The 17,002-nt window shown below is 34.9% G+C and overlaps 1 protein-coding gene across 1 annotated transcript in view; it reads right to left on the reverse strand.

Annotated features, from left to right (window-relative positions):
- The window catches only part of SCN2A (sodium voltage-gated channel alpha subunit 2), a 56,940-nt gene extending 40,404 nt beyond the window's left edge, over window positions 1-16,536 (reverse strand). Inside the window, exons 1-10 of the mRNA XM_050900241.1 lie at window positions 16,495-16,536; window positions 14,695-15,013; window positions 11,429-11,547; window positions 8,791-8,880; window positions 6,914-7,042; window positions 6,141-6,232; window positions 4,979-5,251; window positions 1,862-1,925; window positions 1,151-1,292; window positions 123-329 (exon numbers count right to left, since the gene is read on the reverse strand). Coding sequence (XP_050756198.1) covers window positions 123-329; window positions 1,151-1,292; window positions 1,862-1,925; window positions 4,979-5,251; window positions 6,141-6,232; window positions 6,914-7,042; window positions 8,791-8,880; window positions 11,429-11,547; window positions 14,695-14,961 — 1,383 coding nt within the window. The 5' untranslated portion in view covers window positions 14,962-15,013; window positions 16,495-16,536. The remainder of the gene's footprint in view (window positions 1-122; window positions 330-1,150; window positions 1,293-1,861; window positions 1,926-4,978; window positions 5,252-6,140; window positions 6,233-6,913; window positions 7,043-8,790; window positions 8,881-11,428; window positions 11,548-14,694; window positions 15,014-16,494) is intronic.
- Between the last annotated feature and the right edge of the window lie 466 nt (window positions 16,537-17,002).

The raw sequence follows: 17,002 nt of genomic DNA on the forward strand, positions 1-17,002 counted from the left end.
ATTTATAAGACTGAAGGTAATATATTGTTAGGAGTAGGGGAGTAAAAGTATTCTCATATGTGGACATAAAGCATCCGATCACAATCATGAATGGAAGAAGGAATTTTACTTTACAGGGATACCTGAGCTTCTTCCTGTTGCTTTTTCAGTTGTTCCAGCATTTGCTGAAATTCTGCCTCTTTCTGCTCTGCTTCTTCCATGGTTGCTTGATTCTGTTCTTCATAGGCCATGGCAACCACAGCCAGGATCAAGTTAATCAGGTAGAAAGAACCCAGGAAAATGACCAAAACAAAAAATATCATGTATGTTTTCCCAGCAGCACGCAGTGTCTGGAGAAAAAGAGATAATACACATTTTTAGCAGACTTTTAAATACTGTTGCATAATATGGCAGCATCTGTGTTATAATCTAGAAATACATTATAAGATTGCTTTGTGTTAGCACAAGATTATTTAGTTACTTTTTCTATATACAAATAGTATTATATCCTGGCTACATGTGCAAAAATCCAAGTTTTGCGTCTACTATGGTCAAGGTAAATAAGATTCTGTAGCTTGAATAATTCAGAACTTCTACCAATGAGAATCTGTAGTAGCAGTTGCTGCTCCCACTATATGTCTATATTATAGCCTTTAAATCTAACAGTAGTGGGGCCACTAACCAGCATCTTACCTTCTTGTCTCATCAGTCCCAAACTACAATGCCACAAAGACAGTGCAGTATACAAAATGTCACGCTGCACAACATCACTGTCCTTCAGGTTAAGGATACGTGTAGTTCAGGGACAAGATGTAACCTTTTCAAAGACAACATATTTGTACTAGACTACAAATCAATTTAACTAGCATCTATTTACAGCATGTTTGGGTAAGAAGCTTTAACAACTTAAGTTCATTTACTCATTTGTGAAAAGAAACAATAATGCTTAACCACCTTCATAAAATAGCAGCTATTTCTTATTATGTATTTGAGTAGCACATGGGAACCTAAATCATGAACAAGGGCCCTATTGTTTTAGACAGCTTACATATATGAAATAAAAGATGATTTCTGTCCCAAAGGCCTTAGGGACACGTGAATGAAAATAACTATGCAAGTACTATGTAGTAATGGTATTGGTGATGGTGCTGTTTATTTAGTAAGTCCTCACCAGCTGGTAAAGATTCTCCCAAAAGTCCTGAGTCATCAATCGAAACAGTGACAAGAATGCCCAACTGAATGTATCAAAACTTGTGTAGCCATAGTTGGGGTTTCTACCAGCTTTCACACATATATATCCTTCTGGACATTGACTACAAAAGAAGAGGAAATGCTATTTTTAACAACTACTCTAAATTACGATATGCTATAGTAAATCACAAAATTGTTCAGGAGTACCAGTTGCTAATGAAATTATGAACAAGTAAAATTTTATTCTACATACCTAAGATAAAAAAATATATCTTATTGGTTTTCAATTTTTAATTCCATTTCCTAATGATATTTCAATGCTTTAATAATATAACTAATAGTAATCTACCCTTCCCCACAATTTGTCATATCAACACATCTCCACCAGGACAAGAGAAGAATGTCAACTAGCATGGTTGATGATAAACAGTTGTCAGCAAGCCAGCAGCAACATTTATGCACATAGCATTCATGTGGTTACCTTTACAAAATTAGCCTAAGATGCTGATGAAAGTGCCTGTGTAAACTCAAATCACATAGATGGTTATATTTAGGTACAGCTTCAATTGCAAAACATCGGTAATTTGCAGCTCTATGGTACAGCTGATACTAAAGTTGACCACCTGAGCTATTCTAAGTAGCTAATTATTTTTTCTTGATGCATAATGAAAAATGATGACCGTTTTCTTACCCTGCATCTGAGCTATTGCCACACAGCAGAGCATCATTTTGTCCTTCCAAGAAGTAGAAATGATCTGTTTTTAAAAAAAACAAATTAAAAATGTGATGAGAAAGAGATCATTTATACCTAACAGAAATTGAGCAATGATATAGACTTTTACACTTTAAAGAAATAAGCAGAGCTAACAAACAGTTTAACTGCAATATATAATGATTCCTTTGTTAATAGGCTAACTATTAAAATGAGGTAAAATATAATTTAAAGAGACGGAAGTCTTAAAAGCCCCCGGCACATTCTTTTCTTTTCTTTCTTCTGCTTTGAGGCAGAAAGGGAAAACCAATTTGCCATCAATTCCTAGTTTGGGATTCTTGTGGTAAAATGGGAATCTCTAGTGGAGATTTTTGGGTCAGGTGGCATATTAAGCTAAAGTTGCCAAAATTAGGTATGTTCTGGCTGTACCCAGGAAGCAGATGGTTCCTTGAGATTCACTGCCAGCTGGCATGGACTAGCTTAGCTGGCATGGACTAGCTTAGCTGGCACGGACTAACTGAGGGCTAATGCTAAAGAGACAAGCAGGGAATTGCAACCAGTTCCTATTGACTGCTTCTACTCTGTCACTACCAGTATACGATAGAGACAGCATAAAATCTGCTTATTTTAAAGAGAGAGAGAGATTATGTGCATAACTTATGTATCTGCAATCTATTCTCAGATATCAGATAAGAAAACTGGATTTTCAGACATTCCGGTGCTCACATAGTCACGTCCTGTGAGAGATCTAACCCCTACTTAAAAAGCTTAAAAAGTTTAAAGATGCAGATAGGCTCCAAGCTGGATTTCCAAGATTGTGTGTGGGCCTAACTCACATTCTTATGTGGCACAGCTCCTCCTCTGGTAAGCAGAGGATCCAGTTAAACCATCCAGTCAGCTCAACTCTTAGCCCACTATTTTGGAAAACATTTAAATAATAAATATTTCAATACAAAGATTATAATGATAAAGTAATAAAAATAGTCAATATGAGTTTATAAAAAATATGCCATACATAAAACTATTCCTTTCTCCTGCCAACCGAATAACAGGACAACAGTCATGGGTACAAGTCCTACACGACACTTTCATAAGCAAATAAAGGAGATATGTTCTGGCTGGAATCATCACAAAATACTTGAAAAAAGATTCTCAGAGAGCAGTCGCCAGTGGCCTAATGTCAATTCATAAGGGCATCTTTCTGATGATCCTCCAGGGATCTGTGCTATACACGGTTTTCATAACAAGTTTCATTACCAACTCAAGACATGAAGTAATAGAAAAAATGCATCAAGTATTCTGAAGACATCAAGCTAGGAGAGAAGATGATTGAAATTTAGAATGACCTTTACAAACTGACAAGCTGGTCCAAAAGCAATTGGATTTATTTCAGTAGAGACAAGTGGAAAATGCTACAGTTGACAAGGCAAAATCAAATACGTAAATGCAAAATAGACAGGATCTGGCCACAGCCACTGCTGTACAAAAAGATGCAGTGACTGTCATGAACTGCAAGTTGACTGTGAATCAACAATACGGTGCTGATATAAAAATGATGTAATTTAGAGATGTGTTAATAGGAATGTTGCATATATGGCACATGAGGTAATTACTTCTAATTTGTACCTTTATTAGAGGAGTAAATACCAGATTTGAGCATCTCATTAAAAAAAAAAAAAAAAAACACAAAAACCATAACAAAAAAACCAAGCAAAAAAGGAAAACCAAAATCCCAGACTAATTGGAAAGAGTCCAAAAAAGCAAAAAAATGCGAAAATAGGTCTAGAAAATGCAAAACAGAAAATAGGATTGCTTGGTTTAGAAAAGACCAGAAATAAAGAACATAACAGTTTTATAATACCATAAAGACTAATATAAAGTAGTCTACGATTATCTTATTTCTAAGTCTACAGGAGAAGCAGTAATATGTTCAATCTGAAATTAGGAAAATTTAGGTCAGATATTTAGAAAAAACTTTCTATTTGTGTGATGTAGTACCAGAAGCAGATAAAGGGGAATGGAATGGAATCTGTTCTTCAGATGTTTTTAAGAATAGGTTATCATCCAAAATCTTCTCCAAGATGACATTTCTATGATACTACAAGCATGCTGAGACGATAAGTATATTAAAAGATTATAAGGCAATGAGACTTGGATCCAAAAGCATTTAGCTGTTAAACTGAGGTTTCCTAACTTTCAGTGATACAGGCATCAGTTACAACATTTATACAGACTTTATAAAAACACTAAGATTACGCCTAATTACAAAGTTAAAACCCTAAATACACTAAAATAAATAGGAGGGACTGAATAGATAAATAGGAGAGACTGAAGCTATTTACCATTATGAAAGACAGAATAGCAATCTACTATAGATATGTTCAGAGTTGTTCTATCTGAATTTTAAAACAATTTTTGTTAACACAGTACTGACACTAACTACCTAAAATGGTGAAAATACTGTATTATGAGGTACAAAGGAGACCAAAATGCTAATTTCTTGATTTTCCACAGATAAGAAACAAATTTAAAGATACATAATATGGAACCTAGTTCTTATTTTGCTAGAATAAGAAGCATGGGATAAATCACCAGTATTCTCATAAAGGCATGTCTGTGCTGTGCAAGGGAGTGTGGTGCAGAGACACTCACCAAGTTCCAGAAGAAACAACGCAGCTGCATTTACATGCTGTGGCAGGATTCATGAGCTAACTGACATTCAAATGTGGATTTATGATATTGGGCATTATCTTGCACTAATGTAGCTATACGATTTCAGATCCCATATTAGGACTGTCACACTATTTCAGGAGGCTTGAAGCTAGCATGGAAATTTCTGCTTTGTGCTGCAATGTAGATTTACTCTAAAAGTCATATTCATTAAAAAATAAAAGATATTTTGGTACCCAGTACAATATTATGAGTATGTTAAACTACATTACGACTGTTCTTTTATTTACTACACAAAATGAGTGCTTTTCTGTCTCTTGGCCAGATTACACCATTTTAAATGCAACAGAAAGATACTGATGCTTTTGTATCTGTTTAAAAAAATTCCAGAAAATCAATGCAGTAGATGATTTAATTAACTCTTACTTCTGTCTTCGATGTACTCATCCCAGTTAAATGTTGTCATTGTTGTATTAATAAATGTACCATTTTCACCTATAGAGCTATTAAAGTAGGAAATAACAGTTGTTTCAAAAGTAGAATTGTCTGGAGGCCACTGCAGGCATTTATTCCTCAAGTTGCCCATGAACAGCTGCAGCCCTATTAGTGCAAATACACTCAGACAAAACACAGTCAGGATCATAACATCTGAGAGCTTCTTCACAGACTGAATTAGGGCTCCCACGATAGTCTTCAAGCCTGCAAAGAGAAAAGATTTTTATTATGATGTTAAACAGATACTAAACACACAAAAAAATCATGTGATTTTTCCTGACAAGATAAAGATTTCATGCAAAATGACAACTGAGTCTAATGTTTGTGATACAATAATTTTCATGAAAAGCCTTATTACTTGTGAAGATGAATGAAAAGCTGTAAGTTTATGCTTATTTTACAGTGTACAGAAATAAAAAGTAGATAATACCAAACACATTGTCTATGCCAAAACGAGTGATTTTATTATTCATGCTATATCTCAACCCTACATAGAAAAGCATCGTTTGCTTTTGCTGATGCTTCTTGCCCAAACCTTTCTTATATGAACCTTTTAAAAAGTATTCTGCATTCATAAACCCATTATAAAGACATTATAAGTGCATATTTGAATGATATCATCTTACAATATAAGAGGGGTGATGGTTTGGAGAAGAAAGACATCTTTAAAACAATACCCCATGCATGGCCCATGCTATCCTTTAGAGTTTAATTTTTTATACATGACTTAAAACTGAATTAAGTTGCTATATCAAGTGCCTGCAATAAATGATAAAATTTGCATCAGTATGAAAGCTTAAAATTAACTTATATTTAAAACATGTAAAGGAAAGCTCGATGTCATAAGATGCAAATCATATAGGCTGTTTACTGCAAATATCTCATGCAAGAATTTGTTAAACTCAAAGGCTGATTTTTTTGAAAAGAAAATACAACTAATATAAGAAAAGCAAGAATCAATTTAAATAAAATTACATGTCTTGATTCCTGCTTTTCTGTTAACAATGTGTAGCAAACAAGGCTTATGCTTTAAAAACATGAGTACAGCCTTTGTAGAACAAAAGTCAGCCTCAGTGTTTAACCTAGCTCTCACCTGGAATGACTGATATTGTTTTCAAAGCTCGGAGAACTCTGAATGTTCTCAACGCTGAGACATTGCCCAGGTCCACAAACTCTGTCACATATCTGTAATAGGGGAGTTCACACACAAACACAATGACAGCACACAAATAACAGCTGGAGATACGAGGGGCCTAACACCTCACACCAACTACTTCTTACCTGGGATTACAGAAATAGTTTTCAAAGCTCTCAATACTCTGAAAGTTCGAAGAGCTGAAACATTGCCTAGGTTTACAAATTCTGTTACATACCTGTAGGATTAAATCACAGTTACTCAGAATTGAGGCAGATTTTATCCTATTTGCTTGGGTCTTTGATCAAGACCTCTTCACCGTTTTCTGTATTTTGCCTGTGTTATAAATATGCTTCTGACCATAAAATTAAATTAAGTTTTATCAAAATAAACCACATTGACTTGATGTTTGAAACCTAATTTGGTCAGCTTATAGCAGGAAGTCAAAAGGATTCCTTTAATTCTAGTATGCAGAAAGGAGACAGGATATGAACAGTTCAGGCTGATGGCATTCACAATCCTAACGGGCTGGCACACCATGCTGGCCTCTGCAGCACATGCTTAGTTAGAAATACTAAAATGTGTAAAAGAGGTAGAAGAAACATATTGAAACCGCAGGAAGTCCAGGCTCCAAATGTTCTGGCTGACAAAATATGAGGCAATTTTTAGTCACTAATTTCATGCTATCAGAAAGATTTTTTTTTTATTTAAAAAAAAAGTAGAAGACTTACGCAAATGTAATGACAGTGAAATCTAGCCAATTCCATGGGTCTCGAAGAAATGTAAAATCTTCTAAACAGAAGCCCCTTGCAAGAATTTTAATAAGTGATTCAAAGGTATAAATTCCAGTGAATGTGTATCTGAGGAAAATATGCAAGACAGTTTATAGAAACACACACGTTATCTTTACACATTATGCTTTCTAGTTGCTTTATTCTCATTTTCTTCTCTTTAAGTGGCACAAGAATTTAATGAAAGTTACAACCAACTTTAAATGTCTGCAGAATTTATACCATACGGAAGGAGGAATCAAATTATGATTAAAATACTAAATGACAACCCATAGCTTAAGTTCAAATTCTATAATCTATACCAATGAGACAGTTACAAAATTCCCGGTTACTTCATTGGTGCATGTTTATGTCCAATCTGAATCCATGCTATAACAAAACACACAGATGGATTATGTTAGGATTTCAGAAGTTGCTTCCAGACTAAAAATTTCTTTCTTCAATGTTATTTTTGTGCTGAAATGTTGCTTATTACCATGAGCTGGCAATGTGCCAACCCTCATCAGTCCCCACTGACTTTGTTACAGAGTAGGTGTATCCAGTACTTCACCTTCAGCAAGACAGGCATAGTACTGGAATGAAACGAGTGTTTTCAGATGCAAAATCCTATGCAAGAACAACCAAAAATATTTACAAATGCCAATAAAATTCAGCTACTCATTTTGACTAAAAAATGTGGTTGAAATGTAAAAAGCAAAAATATTTAATTCTGGCATTCTGAGTAATTTCAATTTTCTATCTCCAAATGATGTCATCTTGAAATTTAGTTTCATTTATATCTTTAATGGAAAAGAATTCAAATTAAACTGTTTAAAAGGCTTGAACTGGCTTTCAGACTTGAGCCAACCTGAAACCAATTTTCCAATGTGATTTTTTTCAGTTCAATTACTAAAAAATTTCTTCCCTGCACAACATTACTCAACAGATGAGGACTTCTGTTGTGTATCTAAATGGCACAATATAATGACATGAAGAAATATTCAAGCTAGCTATCTTTATTCATAAATATTTACTATATGCTAGACATCCTGAATACATATATGTTCATATTGAACTCAAAATGAGTATGCCTCCACTGACTTTAATAGCCCTATGATTTCACTCTTGATTACTGAAGATTAAACAGGTACGTATCATCCAAAGCAGTTCGGAATGAAGAAGAAGCAGAAGCATAAAATGCTATTGCAAAAATGAAGCACCATGAAGAGCAGTGTTTCACACTCTGGTCTACAGCCTTGGAACTATCACAAAATATGCATCAATTGTGTATCGGCACCAAGTAGTTGACATCATATTGGACCTCTTCTCTTCCTATGGGAAGATTAGCCAACCATTTAAACACTTATTTAATAGCTTATTTTTCATACAAGCTTTCCATTGTTAGATTGTCTTTGGTAAAGGAAAGCTGCACTATGGTGAACACAGCCATCCATTAGACAATCCCTTTATCTGTAGCGGTTATTGCAATAGAGATGGAAGAGTGTATTTCCCCACATTCTTGCACAGACGTAACATAGAATGCAGTGGAAAATATTTATAATCCACTTTTTTGCATGGTCATAAGACTAGCTTCTCTTCTTACATTCCCCATCTAGTACTGCAAACAGAGGATGGACATTGAACAACTTGTAATGAGGCAAGTGTTGTAAAATATATGTATTTAATATTACATAGAAGGAACTAGCATCAGAATACCTGTTGAAAGGATACGCCAACAAGGTAGTTGCTGCCAGTGCATGCCATCCTAATATAAAATAATTTACAGCAGTTTATTTCAGATTACTGAATATTATTCAAAGAAAATCCATTTAACTTACTCTACATTCTTTGTCCAGTCTGGAGGGTTACTCATGGTCATAAATACACAGTTGGTCAAAATAGTGCACATGATAAGCATGCTGAATAATGTAGGTTAAGAGTTAAGGAATGTAAGCCAGAAAATCTCACAAAAAGAGTATCAAATAACATGCTGCTTTGGCAGATTTCCACTATCAGGAGCTATTTATCCCTCCACTGCTCTGTTAACACTCAGGGAAAAGCCCTGAATATGTTAAAGCTTCCACAGTCACTGCTTTATTGCTAAAAGAGAACAAACACATACAAAAATTAGAAAATCTGAAAGATAGAAAAAAACACCCCAACCCTTAATTTTAAGAAGACCTTAGGTGATTTTTTTCTTTTGAATAAAAATGTGAAAGTTTGAAGTAGTAGCTTCTAATTTAGTGCAATAACACAAAAAGCATTTGTTTTGGATGATCTAGACAAATCTGATCTACTTCATGCATACAAAACAGTGAAAAATACATTTTCTTCACTTTTCTTTTATGTTTCACCATAAAATTTGGCATGTATCAACATTTTTGCTTATCGTTATAATACATATATTGAAAGCTAATTATCACATAGTAGGAGAGAGCATAGGGAAATTTTAGGGAGAAAAGTATTTTATTACCGTTTGCTTTATATATGGCTTTTGTAATATAAATGTTGGTGGAGGGGAAGGCATATGATATTCTCAAAAAAAGAAATCTAAACAGAATTCCAGAACAGGTCCAAGACATAAATAATTTCATTGATTTTAACAGAACTGCTCTGGATCTACAACCTTTCACACTCAAGACTGGTGACAAACTTCTTTTAGAAATGAAAATACAAACACCAAAATGAAAACCACAATGACGATGCACAAAATGTCCACATGATGGCACCATCACCTAAAACTAGAAAGAGGGCAAAGCTCGATTTTGAGAAGAGCTTTAGCTTCTGTAACTGAAATGCACGTTCACACGGTGCCTAAATAGAAATCCAAGTATAACGGGGTGGGAAGTACTGTGAGGTTCCCCTCAAGAAGTTTTTTTTGCATGTCTACATTAATGAAAAAAAACTTCAAGCGACAGTAAATACGTCTGCCTTCTGAACTGTCAAACAACTGTGGCATTACATTCAACAATTCTTCGGGTTTTCTGCTCAGTAAATATATTTCAAATCCTTTATTCAGAATCTAGCTTCTCACTATGTAATTCATATATGAACGGAGCAGAAGAGAAAGAAAGGTATTTTAAAAAACATAAAAAATGAGTGTTTCACAAGCCTGTATTTTACATAGGCTTTTAAAAACCTTTTTGATAAAATGTCCTCTCAGAGTTGCAAATCCTCACTATTCTTTCATCAGTGGAGAAATAACTAGAATATACCTTCCCACAATTTTAAACAATGTTTTTTAACATTCTGACCTTGGTGACTCTAGCTCTTCACCACCATCTCAGTCCCATGATCTTCCATTATTCCATGTAATTGAATAATGCTCTATAACATGCTAGGGAGTGTCACATAATTGACAAATAATTATTTGTAATGACACCTGTAGCAAGCAAATACAAAACAGGCTATGTAGTGTCATGACTGATTCTGAAGTAATTTGTAGGCTAGCCATTGATAACAACATCCAACACATAACAGCAATTGTAATTATCAGACTTCCATTACACCAAGATTGAAAAAAATCCTTTCAAGATTTATTCTACATGATCTTAGGATCCCTGTATGTAATGCTACACACAAAACTATTTTCTGTGTCCTTATGTTAGACTCTTGTAAAATCTAAGTGTGCAAACATTTGTATTTGTTCCTTAAGTAAGCAGACTTGCTGAAGTCAACGCCCTCATTGCTCATATCAGCATTTGGGATCAGACCAGTGGGATGCCTACTATAGTCAGCTATCAAAACACTGAAAAAGACAAAATAGGTAAGTCATTATGATCATTTAGCTTTGCAAATCTCTACCTGCAATGTGGAAATCTCACGACCTGCTTGAAGACTGAAATTAAAACATCTACAGGATTACGAGTGCATAATGCAATAATGATCAAGAAATAAAATAGACCGGTAAGATACATATAAGACTGAGAATGTATAATAAAACAAGAAACCTAAGCTGTTTTATCAACCTATCCTTCTGCAATTGTGATCTGAATCAGAAAATGAAAAGGAATAATGAAACCATATTTTCACTAAATATTCATACAAGCACAAACCTGGGATCAAAAATTTGATTTTTAACACAAAGCGTCAGTGAAGAACTGAAAGTATTTTGAGCAATATATCTGCAGTTTATGAAAAATGTGGAGGAGGGGAAAAGATGAAAAAAGATGTGATGATTATAGGAAAAATAAGAGGGAAGGGGAAAAATAGGTGAGGGAAGAAAAAAGACACAGGAAGAAATTGTAAAGGACGATGACTGGTTGTCTGGCTTCTGAGATTACTATATTAAGATCCAGCAATGAACACAAATGTGAAAAGGGAATAAGAAAAAGAACAGAAGACAGAAATAGTAGAGAGAAGAGGGACAAAGCACTATAGATCATATTGATCCTGGGATATGTGCCAGAGAATGATTTAAATACTAAGTAACATCTCATCCACTACAGTTTTAGACTAACCACTTGAAAAGGATATGAATGTACCAAAATCTTAATAGCTATTTTTCTAAGAGGATTGAAAGGAGTTAACATGTACAGGGCAGAGGTGGCACTGAATCGGAATATTGCCTTCCCTTTATTCAATACTATAAAGGTCTGGAAAAAGAAACATAGAATGAAAAATAGCATTTAAAAGATACCAAGTTACAAACAAGTTACAAGGTCAAACCCAGAAGGATTTTCATTTCATCATTAATCATATTTGGTCAAACTCTTCTTCCATTTACACCTCCCTCAAAATCACAATCCTCTTGTCCAGTTCACACATAGCAGAGTCCAGCCAAATTACTATAAATATAATTCCATGAAAACATTTGAATAAGTTTATTTAGAAATCATAAGTAATCCTGATATTGCTAGCAAGAAAACAAAGATAGGTATATAAGGTACAAATGTACGTAATATTTGAAGAATTAGTATACTTTTTGTATCTTATAAGATATACACTGAGATACGTAACTTTAAAAAAAGAGCCATTAAAACTTCAACATTCCCTGAATGAAATAACCAGCATTAATTATCACATCAAAGTACTAAGACAATAGTACTACAGTGATCTAAATTTCAAGAGTGATCTTCACGAAAATAAGGAAATTGAGTGTTCAATAACCAGTTTTTCAACATAACACTAATGTACTGAATAGTTTTTGCTGTACTCTAAGAATAATGTATTGCTTCTCTTTTCAACTATTTCTTGTGAGTTTCATACCTGCAATTCTATTTTTCTTATGTCATGCTTTACTTTTACCTAATACAGAATTCAATAATCCATGTATTTTCACTGTCTCTCCACAGTTTCAGCAATAACTCATGCGTATTACCAACATTAAAAAAAGCATTCATAAATGTAATAGTTTTCTTAAAACCTGGGAAATAAAAAAGAATAAAGGCTTTATTTAGCATGCAGTAAGTTTTAAAATTATTTAGATTTCCATGCATTTGGGGAAATTCCTATCTATTTCTATCATCTTTTCTTTCTACACATGGGTGAAAGTTCATGGTCATTGAAGGTAAGTGGATCTAGCTAGCATTGTGGCAGCCCCAAAAAGCCCAAAGGGAACATAAGCCATGCAAACCTGGAGCACAGCCAGTAGCCATGATCTGCCTCAGCTGGAATTAGAGAGCAGCATTTGTAAAGATTACGCTCTACTTTCTGAGCAGGTGTGTCAAATACAGCAGCTGAAATCCTGAAAACACAATGCCTCCCCCTGCCTGAAATCACAAATGTCAGTGCTTCCAAACTGAACATATTTGCATTCCCAGATACCCATTGATTCTCAAGCCATACTTTGGTCTTTTATTGTAGAGGAGAAAGGATTGGTCTGTAATGTACTCTTTGCTACCATCGCTTTTCAACTCTATTACTATTCTTCCTGGAGTTCAAGAAAATACGCCCTCAAATCAGACTTTTTCATACATTTTCTGTTCCCTTTACTCTGACAAAACCTCTGATGAAGCCTCATTTGTGTGATGCTGACTCATCAAGACATATTAAAAAATTAAAATGGAGTCTAACATAAACAAGGATGTTCAAAGATATGCAAAGAACACCAAGAAAAATAATAGGAGAAATTATGATTGCAATGCACGTATAGTTTGGAGTCTTACATCTCCTACTAGAAACCACTATGCTTTTGGAAAAGCTCAAGACAACTGCTACGCACTTCTCAATCAGGAACACGCAACTCAGCAGGATTTTACTTCACGTCCACACTTAATTGCAGAATTACTTTTCTAGTTTCCAAAGCATGATAATACGCGTGCTAACTTCAGGATTTCCAGCAATGAATTTATTACTGATTTTTACTACTGCAGAACTGGGAAAGAATGAAGGAAAGGGATCAGGACTTTGACCCAAATTCCATTTGCCTTACTTCCAGGCTTCAACAGGGTAAATCACTTGAGTAAAGGGAGCAGAACATGCTATTTAATTGAAAACTTTGTTTTCAAATTTAACTCACGATTCTCCATAACATGAATTGAATTTTAGAAATTCTGCAAAGAACATTTAAGGTACAGCTGATTTTTTTAAAGCTGTTCTGTCTATTTAGTTTATCACAGTACGCCTATATTGTTATTGTTTCAACATATTAGTGATGAGGCATAATCCTAATTCCTGCACGAAATATCTTCATTTGTATTTTTTTACTTAGTTCAAGTTTGACTCCTAACAATTCTTGGGGGTTTTCTTCCTTTTTCTTTGAAGTAGTTTTTTTGCTTTCATGTTGGTTTTTTTTTTAAATTCACTTGGTTTTATTCACCAGCTAATTTCCACAGGAAAGAAAAGAAAGCACAAGAAAAAAATTATGACGACAGAAAAATAAAAAAAATATCAGTGATTTCTTCTTTACTGGTAGAATAATGATGTTGCAATACATATGATGTCAAAACCTGAAGGACTGGAATTCTGGAGGAAATCCAAGGCCATCTGGTCAAAAGTCTAAAGTTCAGCACTTTTGTGCTTGGCCACAACAGTTGTTGCTGTTACTTTAAACAAAAAGAAAATATGTGGTTTTATTTTTGAAAAAAATGAACATCTCTATAAAATATTTTTAAAATTACGTAACATTCTGTCGACACTCCAAGAGGAATTCCTACCTCCTCTTTATTTATGTCCCTCTTTTAAAAACCTACTCTTTGATAACCATCACAGAACAATATAAATCTGGACACGAAAAATTTTTCACCCAGACTAAGTTGGATATATGATGCCTCTATAGAGTACAAAACGGAAGAGGAGGATCTTCAGCATATCCTGAGAAATTACCTTTACCTACTTCCCTATCCTTTCCAGCAACAAGAGAATGCAACCTAGGCTTTCCACATGACAGTGAAGAAAGTTTGTGAGAAGGTGTCTAGCTACCTTTGAGATGGGTTTCATAGTGAAGGTCTGCTCCTTTCACATCTATAATACAGCAATTAATAAAATAATAATTCTAAAGATAACCCCTGTGCTACTTCTTCAGTTCTCCTGTGTGTAAAACACTGAAAGTTATAAATTTTAGTAAAATTCCAGGTAGATTAAAATAAACCTAAATGCATCTCTACCAACAGACCAGGTCCCACAAACTTTCATTACTAACTTCTGTTCTTACAATTAAGATTTCTGCCAATGAAATCAGCTGCTAAGGGAATGTATTATATGTAAGATCAGGTCCAAAATACTGGAAATACTATGTCTGTGAGAGGGTTCCCTGTATTTTCATCTTCTTAAAGTCTGATAGAAATATACAACACACTCACTTTTTTATTGATATAATATGGGTCCAGGTCTTCCAAGGGCTCGGACACCATTCCTGGAGGTATGTCGCCGTAAATAAACGGCAGTGTCTTTCCTGCCTCCAAGTCGCTATTTGGCTTTGGGCCATCTTCATCATCATCATCTTTGCGTTCTTGTTTGGATTTTTTAGCTTTTTCTTCAATGATACGCTGCTCAATAGCTGCAAGTGATTCTCTTGTGAAATAGCGGAAGCTGTCAGGTCCTGGTGGTACCAGCACTGATTGTGCCATCTTTTCATCCTGCACCTCTTAATTACTGTTTAGCCTCTCTCATAAAAAAGTGCTAAAAATATAAAAAACACAGAAAAAATTTAGAGCAAAGCAAATAGCTATAAACAATATAAAAGAATATACCTTCATAGAATTTTCTGTGGGACATCTTGTGAAATTCAGTGATTATCATCCAAGAGGAGGCTGCTGTGAAACGGATTTTTTCATGTTTTTATTTCAAGATAAACCATTTGCCTTTGCAGCTGGCCTCTTAGAGTTGTCTTGAAGGTATCAATTCTTAAAACATTTATTTTAAAATTCACTTAGTGCTTGTGACGATAGATTGCCAATTCTATAGACTGTATAAAAAAAAGTCACATACAATACAATAGCATCTTCTTGCCTTTATCAAGGGTAATGCTATCTGTTCCAGTGAATAAAGTAGGAGATATTTTCCATCACATTTGGTGTGAGGAATCAACAGTTCTGAAGTGTTTCTTGTTTGGTTTTGAGGAATGAGACTCCAGACAATTCACCTCCTTATTATCCTGAAAGCTGCATCTTGGACCAACCCTCCCTCTAGCTATAAGGACCAGAAATGACTCGTAGAATCCACTACTGCCATGTAAGGCCAGAGGGAGCAGTTGAAAGTAATGTGAGATGCTCCTTCTCTTTGGGTACAAATATGCTGCCTTTGCAGAGCTGCCAGCTCAGGAAACAAGATTCAGGCATAAGCACCTGTATTCAGATCCCCTGCCTGGCAACACACTGTGCACTGGAAGAATTGCTGAATTAAACAAAAATGATCTTTAATCATTACATACTGCACTTAGATCTTTTATGCCTGATACCATATCAATTGTACATATTTTCCACAATTTTCACTAACAAGAGCAGAACCATCTCTTCTTAATGTCTCCAGACAGTTCAGTTAAAAAGAACAAGTGGAAAATATTCCCAATGCAAATACTTTGATCTGAAATCATAAACGGGATCTCTGCCGTAGCCTTCAAGAATTTTTCTCAAGAGTCCTCCTGGGTACGCACATTAAAAATATAGCAAATGCAATAAAAAAGTAACAACTTCTGAGTAAGACAATATACCCAAGAAACAATTATCAAATTAAAACGATACAGTAGTTAGAATACAACCAGCATGACCCTATTTTACTGTCTCGCTAAATACACATACTCCAGCACAGCTGCAACAAATTCATATTTTTGAAGCCTGCTATATAAACTGTAACACGATGCCTTCTCCTCCTTTTCAACCATTTACACCTACACAGACATCCACACACATCAAACTCCTGCAGGTCTCCCTATGAGCATGCTCTTCCATTGCAGGCAAATGCACCTGGTGCATTCTGTCATGGACGGTCTGTAACAAACTGCTGCTGGAAGCTGCACTGACTAGAAGCAGCAGAAGGGTTAATTAGGAAAATGAAAGTGGTCCTGCAGCAGAATCCTGTTAGATTTTATTGTTACTTACAGAAAAAAAAAAAAAGGCGTAATCCTGTTTTAATACTGCAGGAAACAATTAAAAATTCATTACCAGTGAAGAATCTTGCACTTATGTGGGTTTGGAATGGCACCAAGGAAGACTGCAGCTAAAATTCCATCATGTCTTTTCCTTTTTCTTTCTTTTTTTTTTTTTTTTAAAGTCTCCTTCTACAGACCACACCTAACTTCCTGCTGAAGGATCCTGGTTATTGAAGTCAAATCTGGCATTTCCTGTGCGAGCCTACTGAGTGCTATAACTCTTATTTCCACTAGATGGTACTGATATACATCCATAAATTCTTGTCAGAAACGGTAAAGAATTTTTGCATGCTCGAACACTTGCTTAAACTGAGACTCTGGGACTAAAATACACAATTTTATATAACCAGCCAGGTCTCAGAATTCTCAAAAATTCTTTTGAATATATAGCAGCTGCTGCTGATGAGACCATAGCTGTTAAAACTGTGAAGGTGACACAGAAAGAAAGTAGGAGGGATAGCAAAGTAAGAGAAATAGAAAAATGGAGGTTGCACAGGCAGTGTACAACCAAAGCAGATGCT

Source organism: Gymnogyps californianus, chromosome 7 (genome assembly GCF_018139145.2).
Source record: "Gymnogyps californianus isolate 813 chromosome 7, ASM1813914v2, whole genome shotgun sequence".
NCBI classification, from domain to species: domain Eukaryota; kingdom Metazoa; phylum Chordata; class Aves; order Accipitriformes; family Cathartidae; genus Gymnogyps; species Gymnogyps californianus.